Source organism: Biomphalaria glabrata, chromosome 6, assembly GCF_947242115.1.
Source record: "Biomphalaria glabrata chromosome 6, xgBioGlab47.1, whole genome shotgun sequence".
In the NCBI taxonomy this organism is placed as follows: Eukaryota; Metazoa; Mollusca; class Gastropoda; family Planorbidae; genus Biomphalaria; species Biomphalaria glabrata.
The window spans coordinates 3149744-3168460 of record NC_074716.1 but is presented as its reverse complement, the minus strand read 5'-3'; the positions used below and the strand labels follow the sequence as shown (position 1 = coordinate 3168460).

Genomic DNA, 18717 nt, shown 5'->3' with positions numbered 1-18717 from the left:
AAGGGGATTTTACGAGATCTTCGTTCGAAGGGGATTTTACGAGATCTTCGTTCGAAGGGGATTTTACGAGATCTTCGTTCGAAGGGGATTTTACGAGATCTTCGTTCGAAGGGGATTTTACGAGATCTTCGTTCGAAGGGGATTTTACGAGATCTTCGTTCGAAGGGGATTTTACGAGATCTTCGTTCGAAGGGGATTTTACGAGATCTTCGTTCGAAGGGGATTTTACGAGATCTTCGTTCGAAGGGGATTTTACGAGATCTTCGTTCGAAGGGGATTTTACGAGATCTTCGTTCGAAGGGGATTTTACGAGATCTTCGTTCGAAGGGGATTTTACAAGATCTTCGTTCGAATTGGATTTTACAAGATCTTCATTCAAATTGGACTTCCCAAAACTGTCATACAAATTGGACTTCAAACTGTATCTAACAATGATCATCTACCAAATTGTACTTTACAAAATCTTCATTAAAACTGGCCTTTACACGGTCGTCTTTTAAACTAAAAATCTTCATTCAGACTGGAATTCACAAGAAGAATATTTCGCATGGTAACAATAGTAAACGTTACATTATTAAAGACCAAATGAAAGTGATAAACTCCCTTATCACTGTACACATTTTATTTTTTATAACAGATGCAAAATATCAGTGGCGTAGCTAGGTTGGGGGGAGGAGGGGGAGAATTTGAATATCCCCCCGGGCCTCCACTTGAGGGGGGCCTCCCAATAAGTGTTTTTAAATTAAAAATTAAATATTACGCAAAAAGCAGGGGCCCCCAAAGAGGCCAAGCCCCCCCCCGGCTCCAAAACGATGGAAATTTCCTAGCTACGCCCCTGCAAAATATTGTTCCGATGAAGCTTGTGGGGAATCTGTTGTGCAAAGTTCCGAGAATAGCAAGTGGGAAAAAATAACGTCTACAAGATTTGAACCAGACAGACAGAGTTGAGAGAAGCTTCGTAAAACGGTCGCCTCAGCCATAATAATAAGCCAAATTTCAATATCGACACAAATCGATGTTAGTTCTAAACACTATTATTAATATCTAATATCTGATATCAGTTAGATTCTAATAAAAAAATTAACAAGTAATTCTGCGAGTAATTATGGTCTTCATGATAATTGTTGGTACTGAATAAATCACTTAGAAGTTTTTATTTCTTGTATATAATAGAATTATGTAACTTATACATGTGAGATATTTATTTATGTATAAGGAAATCAAACGAAATGGGGTTGGGGCATTATGTTTATGTTTAACAAGTAACCCATATAGTTAGATACTGCACATACTAGAGTAGAGAGATGCGTAAAGACGAATATGTGGTTTAAAGAATACAACAGAAATGATGATACAGATAGTATGCCGTAGTGACATTGCCATTTAGTGACATCGCCGTCCAGAGACACTGGCATTGTAGTGACTTGGTCATTTAGTGATATTGCCATTTAGCGAGATTGCCATTTAGTGACATTGCCATTTTGTGATACTACCATTCAGTGACACTGCCTTTGTAGTGACTTTCCTTATTTAGTGACATTACCATTAAGTGACATTACCCTCAGTGACACTGCGATTGTAATAACTGTCATTTAGTGACATTGCCATTTAGTAACATTGCCATTTAATGACACTACCATTGCATTGACTTTGTCATTTAGTGGCATTGTCATTTAGCGACATTACCCCTTAATGACCCTGCCATTGTAATGACTGTTATTTAGTGACATTGCCATTTAGTAACATTGCCATTTAGTGACACTACCATTTGTAGTGACTTTGCCATTTAGTGACATTACCATTAGTGCCCAGACAATGTAGATGACTAAAAGTCCTAATCAATACTTACGTTCCAGAACTCACGTCTGCTACTTGTACCGGAAAAAAACGTAAAATTAAAAGAAAAAAAATATGAATGCTGAAAATTTCTAGTACACAAAACACAAAACTAAACGGGACTCTGCCACCACATACACGGCACAAATGAGGGGTAACTCACTTCCTTTCTTCCGAGCACGTCTGCTGGAAGAGTTGCGGGTCCTGGATTCTACTTCTTAGGGGCCAGAACCCCAAGAGAAAGAGAGAGAGAGAGCGAGACCGGAACTTCGTCATTACACCACAAAAGAGGAGGAAGAGGGGGGGGGGAGATCTACATGGCCAGCAGAAGTGAGTCGTTGGCGACACACTCACAAACACACGTGGGACAGCGACGCACACACACACACGCCTGCGACACACAGATCACATACCGCCGAAAGAGATGTGAGATTGGTAAAAAAAAAAAAATTCAGTTCGATCGCGGCCCTGCTCTTGCGAAGGCTGTCTCTCTGCATTACTGAACCGAAAGGTTTTGGAGGCGGTTAGCTCTGGAACTACAAACGCCATGGATTGAGCTGTCATAGCTAGGCCCATAGATTGAGCTGTAATAGTCAGGCCCATAGATTGAGCTGTAATAGTCAGGCCCATAGATTGAGCTGTAATAGTCAGGCCCATAGATTGAGCTGTAATAGTCAGGACCATAGATTGAGCTGTAATAGTCAGGCCCATAGATTGAGCTGTAATAGTCAGGCCCATAGATTGAGCTGTAATAGTCAGGCCCATAGATTGAGCTGTAATAGTCAGGCCCATAGATTGAGCTGTCATAGCCAGGCCCATAGATTGAGCTGTCATAGCCAGGCCCATAGATTGAGCTGTAATAGTCAGGCCCATAGATTGAGCTGTAATAGTCAGGCCCATAGATTGAGCTGAAATAGTCAGGCCCATAGATTGAGCTGTAAAAGTCAGGCCCATAGATTGAGCTGTAATAGTCAGGCCCATAGATTGAGCTGTAATAGTCAGGCCCATAGATTGAGCTGTCATAGCCAGGACACTGAGCGGAACTCCCCACATTTCCATTGGAAATGAATGCTTGATTTATAATTTTTAAAAAATATCATGTACATATCAGATTCCATGCGATAACAGAGCATTTGTTATGGAAATGATTTATATAGTTAAGTCGACCTAAATTTCGGGGGCCGGTGGAAGGGAAGCGGACATGTCTGGAGCTATGTAAGGTGTGTATGTGTGTGAGTGTGGAAAGGGGGGGGGTGGCTACTCTATTAGTCTAGACTACATAGGTGTCACAATGACTAAAGAGGAAACTGTCCATCGGATAAAGTAAACAGACGGTCACTTTGTATAATAGGTCAGTGTACATTATATGCATAATAGGTCAATGTACATTATAAGTATAATAGGTCAGTGAACAATGGTATAATAGGTCAATGAACATGATGATGATTGGGTCAGTGAACATTATGTGTATAATAGGTCAGTGAACATCATGATGATGATTTGGTCAGTGAACATTATGTGTATAATAGGTCAGTGAACATTATGTGTTATAATAGGTCAGTGAACATTATGTGTATAATAGGTCAGTGAACATTATGTGTTATAATAGGTCAGTGAACATTATGGGTATAATAGATCAGTGAACATTATGTGTATAATAGGTCAGTGAACATGATGATGATGATGATGATGATGATGATGATGATGGTGATGGTGATTTTGATGGTAATGGTGATAATTGTTATGATGGTGATGGTGATGCGTGATAGCTAAGTGAACATGTACAAATAATAGGTCAGTGAACTTGATGTATAAATAAGTCAATACACATTATGTAGGGCCAAGGCTTCTGTGTCATAATATATCGGACAGTCTGGAATTGACCAAGTTGAGATAATAACACTTGGCCGATGACAGTTCAATGCCTCGAACTCAGAAAGAGAGACATTTGCACTGCTTTTACATCGCATGCTCAGTGCACTATGGTCCAATCTCTTGTGTAGACCGGTGGGGAGATGGGGGTATCTAGGAGAAGGCTTCCCTGCTGCCTTTAGTTGATCACCATACACACATCTGCTCGAGTCAGGTTTTGAGCTTGAGCCGCCTTTAATCGGTTTATGCCACTGAGACACACATCAGTAGGCAGTGTTTGTGTGATCAGGTGTGTGTGTGTGTGTCATAGCTACTAATCAGTTGGTCTAGAGCAGTGATGCCCAACCTAATTCGGCCCGCGGGCCGTTTATAATTTCCGACACTCGTCTCGCGAACCACATGAAAGAAAAGTTATAAAATGAAATGAAATTGTTCTGAAACTATTTTGGTAGAAACCTGTGGATTTGATACTTAATTAATAGTTTTTTTTGACAATTATATTTTTTTTTACGCGTTCGACATCATCATCAGGATGGCTGCCTGGTCGTGCGGTTTGCACGCTGGATTGTCGTTCAGATTTATCGATGGTCCCGGTTTCAAACCCTGCCCGCTCCCATCCCCCGTCGTCCTGCGGGAGGTTTGGACTAGGAAGTAATTATCTTCAGCTCTGAAGGAACATCCGAAACATGTAAAACAAACATTTTACAAACATTGTATCTCTTTACTTAAATGTGAGCAACGCCGGCTCATGTTGTGGTCTCTTTTTGATAATTATTTCCATGGATCCTCCAATATCTAAGCATAGTTTAACAATCTTTTATTCGCGGCTCAAACCAAGAATGCCACTATATTAATTTTATAATGCCGATTATTATGTTGTTGTTTTATCAAACAGCCAGACACTTTCTTTATAAAATAAATATATTGGCTTATTATCATGTTCATAAACACACAAATGTTAAAGATCATGACACCAATCCATCAGAGAAAAGGTGGGGACCAAAACGTTTGGAAGGTAGATTTCTACACTTAGTGCCGACGTTGCGGCGGGCCGGATGGAACCACGTCGCGGGCCGGATTTTGCCCGCGGGCCGTAGTTTGGGCATCACTGGTCTAGAGAGTTAGTTTTTTTTTTTTTTTCTGTTTCGGCGTAGAAAAAAAGAAAAAGCAAAAAGTTACGGTCAAATTATGAAATCTGCCAAGTCAAGAAGAGGACATCTTAATCGGCAGGACATCAGGCTTTGGAGGTAACTGTTGATATATGATGTAATATTGCGTGAGAGTTAGTTCCCTTAGCGGATTAGGACGTGTGTGTTGCTGTTCGTTATCTAATATGGTGGAATAAAGCCTGTGTGTGTGTTTTGTATATCGGCCTTGTCGTTTATCTATTTATACTTGTATCTATGAGGTTATTAACAGCAACATAAACATTTGGATAGTATTTGGGCAGTAGTTCAAAAGAGTATTGTGTGTAGATGTCGTTGCTCTGGTCGGTCTTTGACTCGTTCTAGTCGGGTCGAAACTTGTGGATGCTACCCAACAGAGAAAAAAACAGTCAGAGAGAAGTGATAGGCAAAACAGTTGAAAATCACAAAGAGAGAGAGAGAGAGAGAGGGAGAGAGAGAGAGAGAGACGTTTAAAGAAGAATAGAGAGACGTAGAAAAAGAGAAAGAGAGAGAAGGAGAAGGAGCTAAAAAGAGCTAGGCATAGAAAAGCAGAGAGAGAAAGAGAAAACGAGAGAGAGAGAGATGTTTAAAGAAGGATAAAGAAACAGAAATAAAGAGAGAAAAGTGAGAAAAGAGAAAGAGACTGTGAAAGAGAAATAAAGAGAGAGAAAGAAAAAGAAAGACACTGAAAGAGAAAAAAAAACATTGAGAGAGAGAGAGAGAGAGAGAGTATATTTCACCTATTACTAATATTAATTATTAATTTAGTGGTTCCAGAAAAAAACCGGTTGATATCGAGGACTATTTTGTTGTCCAAAGAAATGAGCAATAACAAAAAAAATGAAGAACAGCTGTACAGATAAAAATCAGATTTGATTTCCCACATCTCCAAAAGATTTATTGAATCAAAAAAATCATAAGACGGTCACATAGAATGCGTCCATAGCTTCGTGTTCTGCGTATGTAATTAAATTTCTTATAAAAACACGTGTTTTGTTCCGTTATTTATGTCCACCAGGATTTGCCTTTTAATTATTCCGGCTCCAAGTTTTTCATGGATTTCATGTCACGAGCCGGGGTAACCAATCAAATTGATCAGCACATATTGTTTTGACACGTCTTTGGGAAGCCACTCGGATGAGCCGTCTTTTTATTTTATTTTATTTTTTTTCCCTGAGTCAGACAAGCGCTGGCTCTGTTAGGTTTCCCAGGCGGTCTTAAGGAGAGTCTGTTCTCTGAGTTTAGAATAGTATAGAATTAAAGATTGTGTATTGATCTGTACTGTACAGAGAGAACATTCGGAAAGGCTGACATTTCCAGCACACTCACATGAGATCTTTAGAATAGATTTTGATTTAAGGGTTGGCAATAATTTTTTTTTACCGAGGGTCACTCAAAATACTCTATTACTTTCGAGGACCGCATAATTATCAAACATTCCATCGGCGGCGTCACTTTAATGGAGGTTTTGACGATAATCTAAACAATGTCAAAGAATCTAAATTGAGATTTGCTCTTGCAAACTAACTTTAAAAAAAATTATTTTAAAAAATCGAGCAATAGTTTAGTTTTAACAGTATGTCAAAACATGGGTCTTGATACTCGTAACAAATCTCCATTATTACCGCTAGTTAGTTACCCAATTGATTTTAAATACTTATTTTTACAACTAGACAAAGAACTCCCACTATTTTTCTGTCTATCTGGTAAAAAGTTTGTACACGTTATTTCTCCCACAATCTCCTCATTATTCTTGGGACTCAAAGTCAAGCCTTATTATCGTTGTCTGTCGTGCGCATCTAAGAGTTGCTACTTGCTTGATGTTTTTTCTTTCATGCACCATAATGGTTTGGTGCGCTATTTCTAGGGACGCGCTATGTTGGCGTCATCGCTCTGTTTGTTTTGAGGGATAGCAGTCCTTTGGATGGAGCTCTTTGTTGTTGTTCTCTTCCCCAAAGTTGGGGACGCAGGCTTGGGACTCTGAGGAGTCAAGCTTGATCTCTGTGATGCGTTACTTGGCTATCATCCATGCCATTGGCTTGTGGCCATCGCGAGGCCAGCTTGAACTGTTGCATTGTGGTGGTGCTGTATTTAGGCTGAATGATTTGCTTCACTTGTATCTGACCTTGTAATTATTAATGTGTACCTACTCATCATCCATGTCATATTATATAATTTATTCATAAAACTGTTACCAGTTTAACTCTTGTTGTTAACTGATATATGATAGCTTAGTACCGTTACTTGTTCTGTATAACGAGAGAACAGACTAACTAATAGACTGTCAGGGGTGTACGGGCAGACGAGCCAAAGTACAACCCCGACAGGAAGTTAATAATCAGCGTTGAGGTGGAGAACCCGGTGGAGCATGTCATACCCTAGAGAGACCTTGACATTGTCTTTGTACATCCCAGCATTTCACCTCAGATGTAAAGTTAATGCGAAGTATTAACTCTTTACACTCGTGTATGTTCCGGAGATAGAAGGTTAAACTGCTAGCTGTTATTCTCCTGAATGCTGTAAAATTACAGCCAATCAGCATCGACCTGTTCTTACACTGTCTTATTTTGTTTTTTTTTTTCACAAAAAAAAAATAAATCTAATTCTCAGATGTATGCCTAGTATATGTACTTAGACTGTGAAAGTTCAGCAGCATTTTTTTTTTAAAGTGTGGAAATACAGCTTCTGGCACCCATAAAGCTCCCGCAGAAGAATTGACTGACCCTAACTTCTCTTACAGGTCATAATTAGCTTGGAGGTATGTCCTCTGGAGCTGAATCAGCTTCTGCACTAAATGGTGAGCTGGAGGTATTGAAAACTGGTTCCGCCGTCATAATATTTGCTTTTCAATTCAACAATCAAGGAATACAAATAAGTCTTGTACTTTTCAACCACTTTACTTGAAATAGTTTCCCCTTTCAGCAAAGGAAAATGACAAAACCTGTTTTCACTCACTTGCCTGGAGAATTCTTTGTTTGAAAAATTTAACATGTGCATACATTTCATATGCAAATAAGCCATTACAATTTACAATACTGATAATGGCAAACATAAAGTCTTCCACTCTTCATTACAATTATTAGTAATAAAGTCATAGTCAATATCTTTCAAGGGACATAGCCATTTCTTCCTTGAGCTTCCATTTCTTCTCAATACATTGCCCATGCTAAGCTAGTGGATACTGCTGTGGTACCGAACATCGGAATGTTTTGTTTCAAAATATTCAATTACTGAACTGCCTTAGAATAAGTCCCCAAGCTCTGATAAGTTTGATCACTAAGATAATTGGGTCAATATGATTTATGTTCAATGCAGCTTTGATCAAACTTTCCCCTTTAGAGTTTAGGGAAAGGATATTGTTCTTTAGTTAATTTAAATCCTGTTTTTCTCAGTCAAAGCACGAGCCCCATCAGTTACCATGGCTGCCGTCCTGTTCCAAGCCAGACCAACACAGTTCTTCATAGAAATGAATAAACTCTGGCCTGAGTTTGTGTCTTTGAATAAATAGTCTGAAATATTGCCAATAAGAATAATCTTCGTTTTTCTAATGTCCTGTAGAGACAATGTTTTTCTTTAAGTCTCTTCATCATAAGTGATAAGAATCAGAAGTTTCAACATTTTATAGATATAGGTTACGTCTAACACTGATTTTGACTTAAGTTACAAGAATAATTAATTTTAAAAACAGATGTCCTGGAAATATAGATGTTCAATTGGTAATGTTCATACATGAGAATTTTAAGCTTTTATTTAAGTTTTAATGCCAAGTAATATGTAGGTCTGGTAAGCGTAGAAGGTGTGGTAAGATTAGCTGTCAGGAGCTATATCAGCATCAGACTAAACACAGCACTTGACTTATTTAAATATTATAATTAGATAGAGCAGAAGAGCAATGACGTATACAGCTTGTAGCAGCTTCCTATAAAATCTGTAACATTGCATTACTCTTCAAGATCGTCTCCCCTTAAACCAAGAAACTGAGGGGAAAAAAACACACATTCACACACAAGAGGGCGCTGACACAGAGCTGAGCAGGAAATAAGGGAAATAAAATAGCCGGCTCCGTAAAAAAGTTGCGACTGATTGAATGAACGAAACAAACTTCTTTGCTCTCTGCACGTGTCATTGCGTTCACCAGAAGGGAATACAATTTTTTGTTTGTCCGTTGTCCCAAATGTCCGTCGGTTTTTATATGTCTGGTTCTCGCGGTTATGTCCACCGAAAACTAAGTAGCTGTCCAATTTTCAACCCACAAATAATGGTTATTAATCAACATTCTTAAACCTTTAACCTTTAACTAAAAAAATCTAGAATTCAACTTAGCTATAGAATACCCGAAACGTCTAGGCAACGTGAAAAATGATGTCCCCATTTCGCCTAGGCATTCTATAGAATAGCTGCTTCAGGCAAAGTGTTAGGTGATCATTTAAAGTATTTTAGTAATAATATTTCTATTCGACAGTAATCTTTAGTAAAATCACTAAGTTTAGAAAGCGGGAAGTGGGAAGCGTGGTCGAGAGGCTAAGTGCGCTTGAACTTGGCAAGCCTTGGCTACCTTTAAGGGGGGCTCTAGGTTCGACAGCCGACTCGGGCAGAGTTGTGTTTACTGAGCGCCTAAAAGCAGCACGGAAAACCAACTCCTAGATACCCCCTCCCCCCACTGGTCCACAAATGCTATAAGCATGAAAGTAGCGCTCTATAAAAGTTATAATAATAAAAATAATAAAAAAAAGCCTTCAGGACAGAAGACTCAAAAGTAAAGTAGCAATTATACATAAAACACTGAACCATAATCTTCAAATACAAAAACAAAATTTAATAAAATACTCAGAAAGACACAAAGATAAAGGCACATTCCTCGTCCCATATGCTAGGACAAATGTGTACAAATACTCCTTCTTCCCTAGTGCTATTAGAGCATGGAATGGGTTGCCTGAGCTAGGCAGGATAACCAGTGACTTGGCAGAATGTAAGTCATTGGTTAATATGCATGACGCGTAGGACGTAATCATCTTCTTTTTTGAAGTAACGTCTGTATTATATAAGATAAGATAAGATAAGAATCTGAATACTTTAGCCTTGTTCATTAAAGTGTGGAGCAGGCTCATTATAACTGTCTAAGTGGGCATGCTTTTTGTACAACTTAACTGTACTAGGTAAAAAGCTGATAGATGTTTCTTTACCACTATATCTCTCAGTACTGTTGAAGTTATTTCCCTTATTCGATATTAAACAAAATAGTTAATTACCAATAATTAATTAACTAATTGGTTACTTTTTTTTAACGGATTCGTGTTTAATTAACCCAGGGTCCTACTTTCCAAAAACTCAAAACTCAAATTAGTTTTTTTACTAAAATATGAATATTAAACACCGCAAAAAAAATCCTGACTCCACTTACTTAAATCCGGCCCTGATATTTAGCATAAGGCCCAGTGGGATGTCGCAATAAATATTTGTTTCAAGTTTCAACTTGATCCGGGAACGGGTATGGGAGAAATAACGTGTTCCAATATCTAACATGGGAAAAAACCCTACATAATTAGCCGTATCTGTGACTACTGAAGCATCAACTCCCCTTGTTGGTATAAAAAAATTATCACCGGTAATTATTTGACTAATTGGTTAATTTTTTAAAATGTATTCATGTCTTGTCAATGAATAAGTGTGCAAAGTTTCAACTTGATTAGAGAATGGGTTAAGTGAGAAATAACGTGTACAAACGTTTTTCTAGACAGACAGACAGTGTGAGTTGATATAAGCTTTTTGAAAAAAATAAACCGTGAGACAAAATGGACTAAAGTCATTTGAAAGAAGAATTATTTGCGTCTACGTGTGTATGTGTGGTCAGTCGTGTGTGTATGTGTGGTCAGTCATGTGTGTGTATGTGTGGTCAATCATGCATGTGTATGTGTGGTCACTCGTGTGTGTATGTGTGGTCAGTTATGTATGTATATGTGTTGTTAGTCGTGTGTGTGTATGTGTGGTCAGACATGAGTGTGTATGTGTGGTCATTCATGTATGTGTATGTGTTGTCAGTCGTGTGTGTGTATGTGTGGTCAGTCATGTATGTGTGGTCAATCATGCATGTGTATGTGTGGTCACTCGTGTGTGTATGTGTGATCAGTCATGTGTGTGTATGTGTGGTCAATCATGCATGTGTATGTGTGGTCACTCGTGTGTGTATGTGTGGTCAGTTATGTATGTGAATGTGTGCAGGGGCGGACTGGGTATCAAAATCGGCCCGGGCATTAGCATATAAACCGGCCCACAAATAGTATGTCATATATTTTCGGTGTGGGGGGGGGGTTTACCCCACTCCGCAATTTATATATATACATATTAGTGTGCGTGTGTATATAATTAATCTTCATTACATTCTGATCTTTCATTCTTTCAAACGTTTTTTCTACCCTAGAATACTCTCTTCCTATAATTAGTGGAAAGGCAGTACACACCATCAAGGGACAGCTTGGGAGTCTGGGGGAGCGCTGTGAGCTCCCCCAGTGCCGGAACCAAGCATTATTTCCGTTATTTTAAGCTTTAAAAAATGCATATTTTGAGGTATATACAGTGCAATTAGCCGGCTACTCTTCCGCTAAAAAAAAATCAAAAACTATATTTGCTATTCACTGGAGTTCAGCGACTGGTAGAAAATGGTAAAATGCTTTAGTTTTTGTATTGGAGAGAGGAAGGTAACCACAAAACCCCTTTTGGCTACGCTCATGAAATTTGGTGATTGCAGTTTGCTTAAGTTGGCTGCACTGGGGCAGTAAGTAAAGTTTCCCTTTCAGACAATTAGGTCTGAGGCAAGTGATGGTTTGAACCCCTCCCCTCCCGGCTACGCCCATGTGTTATATTATAGGTGTAAGCCTAATTCTCTACAAAATATATAAAGTTTGATAACGCATCGAAAACTGGATGTATGCATTCGTAGGATTACATAATGTATTCTATTTATACATGTATGTAGTCTGGAAACTATAAACAATACAATAGCAGCCTAACGAGTTTGAAGCTTTTTGGTATTTTTACTTATAGATCAAAAATGTCATTCTTTACCTTAACATAAGTAGTCTTGAGTGTGTCTATGGCCGTCGAATAGGACGATACATCACTGATGAGCATATAAACCATAGCAAATACGTGATTTTTCAACAACTTTAGTTTAAAGTCTTCGTTAATATCCTTGATGGACGAAAGAAAATTCTGAAATGTGTCATACCAGTGAGTCCATTTTTCTGAGGCTAGAGGAGCATCAGGATCAATGTCCAACTCTTTCGGTCTGAGTCATTTATCCATTGTAGATTAAGGAATTCAACACTAATCCAGATACACAATTTTGTCGAATAAATTGTAATGAAACAACAAATACTAGTCTACCAATACCATGGCTTTATTCGACAAAATTAGACTACAGTAAACAGAGAATGAAACCAGCACACACTATACTATACACACACACACACACACACACACACTGGACATGAAACACACACACTTGGCATGACCTTCTGACACACTGGACGCACGCAGAAAATCATCTCAGTTACAATACACAGACGTTTCTTTAAAGAATAAGATAGTTACGTCCTACGCATTTCATGTGTCAATCTAGTCATGCATGTTGATCTGTGACTTTAAATATGTTAAATCATTTTGTTTCCTGGCTGACTCAGGCTAACCCATTCCATTAAAAGATAAGAGAAAGCAGAACGGTTTAAGAGGTACTTACTTATTGTGAAAAGCTCTTGCTTCGTCCTAGTACATTCTCAAAAACGCGATTTGTATGTACATGAATTTACCAAACCCATTATTTAAAATATAAATTAAATCTCCTTTCATTAAATATCGGATGTGACAGCGCTATATAAATTATTGTAATTATTGTAATAATTTTCATCATTAATGACTTCATACTGAGCATAAATTTGCCATTAATTATAATAGTATAAAAATTTATTTAGATCTAGATTTATTTTTTAATTAAATGATATTTTTTTGTGAGCCGTAAGTGTTGTATTTTTTAGATCTATGTTTTTTAAAATAAACAAAAAGAAACTTACTATTTCTTTTTAAATCGCAGAAAGTAGAACTTTATTATATCCATATTGAGCTGTGAATAAGTTGGGCGGTTTGCAATTTCGCGGCTGTGTGTATGTGTTAAAGTTAATTTCTATTCAGTATTGTTAAAGAGCTAATTGTCGCTTATTTTTTTGTTATTATTTTTTTGCTGCGTTATATCAATGTTTTCTAACTTAACCTCTCTCATCCCTCTTTTTTTCGTTAACTGACAATGGAACCATCAGAAGACGGGGGAGGGAAGGAGAAAAAAAAAATGGGAACGCCATCAAAGGTCCATGCCGACCAGCCAAATGATTAGGCCAAACACAGCCTCGAAGACATCAAAGCAGTCTATGCCGCTTGTGCATAGCAAGAAGTACAGTCTAACTTTTTGCAAATGATAATACGTACAGTGTATAGTGTATTTTTCTTGATATTCTTGTTGAATTTCAAACAAAACTAATTGCAATGATAATTTAGAAAAAAACAACAACAAGAAAACGTGTTCGGACATTTGTGTCTTGCTACTGTCACTTTTTTTTTAAAAAGTTGTCTGCATTGAATTTTTTTTTTCTTTGGTCGCGACCAGACCGGCCCATTTGGTACCGGCCCACCGGGCATTTGCCCGTTTGCCCAGTCCGCCCGTGTATGTGTGGTCAGTCATGTATGTGTATGTGTTGTCAGTCGTGTGTGTGTATGTGGTCCGTCGTGTATGTGTATGTGTGGTCAGTCATGTATGTGTATGTGTGGTCAGTCATGTATGTGTATATGTTGTCAGACATGTGTGTGCATGTGTGGTCAGTCATGTATGTGTATGTGTGGTCAGTCATGTATGTGTATGTGTGGTCAGTCATGTATGTGTATGTGTGGTCAGTCATGTATGTGTATGTGTGGTCAGTCATGTATGTGTATGTGTGGTCAGTCATGTGTGTGCATGTGTGGTCAGTCATGTATGTGTATATGTTGTCAGACATGTGTGTGCATGTGTGGTCAGTCATGTATGTGTTTATGTTGTCAGACATGTGTGTGTATGTGTGGTCAGTCGTGTTTGAAATAGAAAACAAATTGTAACGATTTTAACGTAATCTGAGAAAAAGAAAAAAAGAAAGATATTTTTTTTGGGGGGTATTTCTATCAGATAATGTGCCGAAAACATTTCTCAAGGGAGGACACTGATGATGAAATTACCTCTTCTTTATATTGCTTGATTCTGTACTCTTAAGATGGGGGCAGGGGGGGTGTATACTAGAAATAACACAACATTGATATCTCGTTAACATTTTGTTTTTAAACTCAGAACTAATGCAGCGAATTATCTCATGAAGGAATCTAGAATTTATTAGGAAACAGCAGAGTTATCTTATAACGAAATCTAGAGTTAACCAAACAATAGCAGAATTATCTATGGATGGCATCGAAGAGTTTGCAAGAAAACAGTGGTATTATCTCGTGAAGGAATCGAGTCTTCTGTTAACTCTTTCTCTCCGTAATTATTTACCGCATTCTAGTGGAATCAACGTTGGTATCGTTAGTTAGGAGAGAAAGAGTTCAGAAACAATATAATAGAATCTCAATACTCACATGTTAATCTGATGGAAGTTTCAGATGGATACTGCACGTGAAGACAAATATATATAAGTAGGTCGTGTTTACTTCCGGTTTACGGTGATCAACAATGTGTAAAGACTTAAATGTATTTGCAAATCTCAAAACAATTTGGAAAGTTAAAACCCTCGACATGTTTTGCGAGTCTTAGAAACTAACTTTAGAGCTAGAGAAGAAGATCCTAGCAATGGAATTGAGATGCCATAGAAGGATCCTAGGTATCACCTGCAAGGACCGCATTACAGATTCGGAACAGGATCACAATGACAAAGAACAGGGAACAGTACCAGGAAAAAGAAGAACAGGCAGACAAAGAAATCTATGGGAAGGCAACATAAAAGAGTGAACAGCCCTGTCACAGGAAGAGATTCTACTTAAGACAAAAGACAGTTGAATGGAGGAAGATGGTCGACAGGTCATGTGTGGTGTTCCGACGGTTTAACAGACTAAGGGATAGGTCAAGGTGAAGGTATTATAGACATCGACTTTAAATACTAAAATGTATAAATAGAAGCAGGGCAGTCACGTGACTAAGGATCACTAGAAACAAGAGTGTGCACATGTATTATGATACTTCGGTATGGTTAATATTTCGGGTGTTACCAGTGGGTGAATATAGGGCTCATACAAATGTTGTAAATATTATTTTTCTATTCTACAGTGTGATTAATGTGAAACTATTTTTCAAACTTCCATAATGGGATTTTTCTATAACGGAACGAGAAAAATTTAGTTATGAAACTTACCCACTTTCTACACAGTGCGGCTGTATTGTTCACCAATTTTAATAGATAGATAGATAGATAGATAGATAGATAGATAGATAGATAGATAGATAGATGGATGGATGTGATGGATGGATGGATGGATGGATGGATGGATAGATAGATAGATATATAGATAGATAGATAGATAGATAGATAGATAGATAGATAGATAGATAGATAGATAGATAGATAGATAGATGGATGGATGGATGGATGGATGGATGTGATGGATGGATGGATGGATAGATAGATAGATAGATAGATAGATAGATAGATGGATGGATGGATGGATGGATGGATGGATAGATAGATAGATAGATAGATAGATAGATAGATAGATAGATAGATAGATAGATAGATAGATAGATGGATGGATGGATGGATGGATAGATAGATAGATAGATAGATAGATAGATAGATAGATAGATAGATAGATAGATAGATAGATAGATGGATGGATGGATGGATGGATGGATAGATAGATAGATAGATAGATAGATAGATAGATAGAAAGATAGATAGATAGATAGATAGATAGATAGATAGATAGATAGATAGATAGATGGATGGATGGATGGATGGATGGATGGATAGATAGATAGATAGATAGATAGATAGATAGATAGATAGATAGATAGATAGAAAGATAGATAGATAGATTGATAGATAGATAGATAGATAGATAGATAGATAGATAGATAGATGGATGGATGAATGTGATGGATGGATGGATGGATATATATATATATATATATATATATATAGATAGATAGATAGATAGATAGATAGATAGATAGATAGATAGATAGATAGATTAGAAAGATAGATAGATAGATAGATAGATTAGAAAGATAGATAGATAGATAGATAGATAGATAGATAGATAGATAGATAGATAGATAGATAGATAGATAGATGATTTTTGTTTAGAAAGCTTCAGTTGTGATACAGTAGAAAGTGTCCTTGTATTGATAGAACTCTAAGGCACACGTCTTGGGCACCGCACTGAACTCAGTGGGGAGACGTTTGATTAAAGGGGGCTTAACTGATGGTTGGTTGAATCCTGGGAGAAACTGGGTCTGGACAAGGTCGGGAACTCTATATATCAATTTGCAGATGAAATGATTTCCTCGTCATCTTCGTAGGACGACCACATTACAGATCTCATTTTTTAGGAAACTACAAGCTAAATATGAATGTGGGTGGATATTGTTTGGCTACAGAGTTCATCTTTAAGGAACTTTGACATTAACCATTTTTTAATAGAAAATTGAAATCAGTCTGGGAATTTTTTTTAAAGCTGTAAAATTTTGACTGACGTGTTCATAGGATTAAATAATGAACAATATTACTACTTACATCTGTATGGAAAATATAATAAGATAACAAGGAGACAAGCCTTACAATATTGAGAGATCGGGAAGTAATGGAATGGTGCTACCCCCACCCCTTTAAAGGGAAGCCCGACAAAAAAAGCAAAGTCGGCGGCCCGCGACAATAATCAGGCATAGTTTACTTAATAGGAGCGAGGTTTGACTTTTTTTTTGACATTTAACTTGTTTTGAACTGTATGAATATAATGTGTTTCTATCCCTGCAAGACCTGGTCCAGGAAGGCATGATGACGTGGCAAATTTGCAAACAATGTCCTGGGCATCTTGAAGTCGATTACATACAAAGTGCTGTGCTTCATTAATCTCATTCTCTTCTTCGTTTTGATAGTAGAACACTTGCACTCGAGTTGACTTCTGGTTGGTTCAGTCAGTTGCATGAAGATAAAGAGACAGAGAGAGAGGGAGAGGGAAAGAGAAATGGAGAGAGACAGAGACAGAGAGAAAGACAGACAGAGAGAGACAGAGAGACAGACAGAGAGAGACAGAGAGACAGACAGAGAGAGACAGAGAGAGCGAGAGAGACAGAGAGAGAGACAGACAGAGAGAGACAGAGAGAGAGACAGAGAGAGCGAGAGAGACAGAGAGAGAGAGACAGAGAGAGAGACAGAGACAGAGAGAGAGACAGACAGAGAGACAGAGAGAGAGACAGAGAGAGACAGACAGACAGAGAGAGACAGACAAAGAGAGACAGACAGAGAGAGAGACAGAGACAGAGAGAGACAGACAGACAGAGAGAGACAGACAAAGAGAGACAGACAGAGAGAGAGACAGAGAGAACGAGAGGGAGGAAGAGAGAGTGACAGAGGAAAGAGAATGAGAATTTAAAGATGTAAACATAAACTTCAGATATATTAGACGTAAGTCTACATGGACTTCTTTGTAGACTTCTTCATAGACTTCTTTATAAACTTTTTTTTATAGGCTTTAGAATTGATATCCTTTACAGACATTTATACTATAGATTCGACATTTGACAATATCAATTTTGTAGATTTTTATCCTGTATTGACACTTGGTTGTAAATTTTACGTCTCCAGAAAGGACTTTCCACAGTTTGCTCATGACAGCAGACGGTCATCTCTTGTTCTCTTGACCCTAAGCATGTAAATGAGTAAACTTCTCATAATGCTTGACCAATCAACTGTATGCAACATCTCGTACAGGGGCGGACTGGCTCTATGGGCATTTGGGCAAATGCCCGGTCGGCCGGTACCCAAATGGGCCGGTAGGGCCACCGAAATGGCCTGATCGAAGCCACTATGGCACATTTCAAATTGTCAAAGGTTTTATAATATTCTTATTATGTTATTATTATTATTTTTATTAAAGCCCCTCTGAGCTTCGTGTTTAAACAAAAATCTTTCACAGACATTACAGTGTAATACTATTTTAATCGAACACATTTTCCGAAAATAAAATGTAGAATGTAGACAGTGCTACTAGTAGGCTTTATCTTTTTAGAGCCTACATAAATTGCTGATTTAAAAAGACGCTATATTGCTTATTAAGATATAGAGTTCACTGTATGCATGCATATCGATACATTATTAAACTTAACAATGATTTTTAAGGACCGATACACCTAGAAATGGATGCCCATCACATGATAGAGAATTGGTGAGCCTAATTTTATAGAAATGCCCGGGCCGATTTTGACACCCAGTCCGCCCCTGATCTCGTACTATCTCGTACTATCTCCACCGCGTACGAGAGCTCGTCTTTTTTTCAGCACTGATTTCAATGCCAACTGCTCTAGCTGCAGCATCCAGTTTTCAAGATCTTGTACCTGGTCTGCATTTTCAAGGAAAGGAGGATTAAATGAACGGCAAACCTGAAATGTGTCATACTTTTCTTTTTAGTATGTTTCTTGTTACATCACTCTTATACACAACACAAAGGGCAACAAAACAAAGGGCAACAAAACAAAGGACTACAAAACAAAGGACAACAAAACAAAGGGCAACAACACAAAGGGCAACAAAACAAAGGGCAACGAAACAAAGGACAACAAAAC

General features: G+C 37.9%; 2 protein-coding genes across 4 annotated transcripts in view; both read right to left on the bottom strand.

Annotated features, from left to right (window-relative positions):
* Positions 1 to 2111, bottom strand: part of LOC106061432 (uncharacterized) — a 73563-nt gene extending 71452 nt beyond the window's left edge. For 2 of the 3 annotated variants that reach the window (XM_056034100.1, XM_056034101.1), the window contains exon 1: positions 1850 to 1993. The gene's annotated coding sequence lies outside the window, so the exon portion shown is untranslated. The other variant, XM_056034102.1, reaches the window with a different exon arrangement.
* A 1371-nt stretch (positions 2112 to 3482) lies between these two features.
* LOC129926659 (ring-infected erythrocyte surface antigen-like) overlaps positions 3483 to 18717 on the bottom strand; it is a 40988-nt gene continuing 25753 nt past the window's right edge. Inside the window, exon 5 of the mRNA XM_056032094.1 lies at positions 3483 to 3605. Coding sequence (XP_055888069.1) covers positions 3483 to 3605 — 123 coding nt within the window. The remainder of the gene's footprint in view (positions 3606 to 18717) is intronic.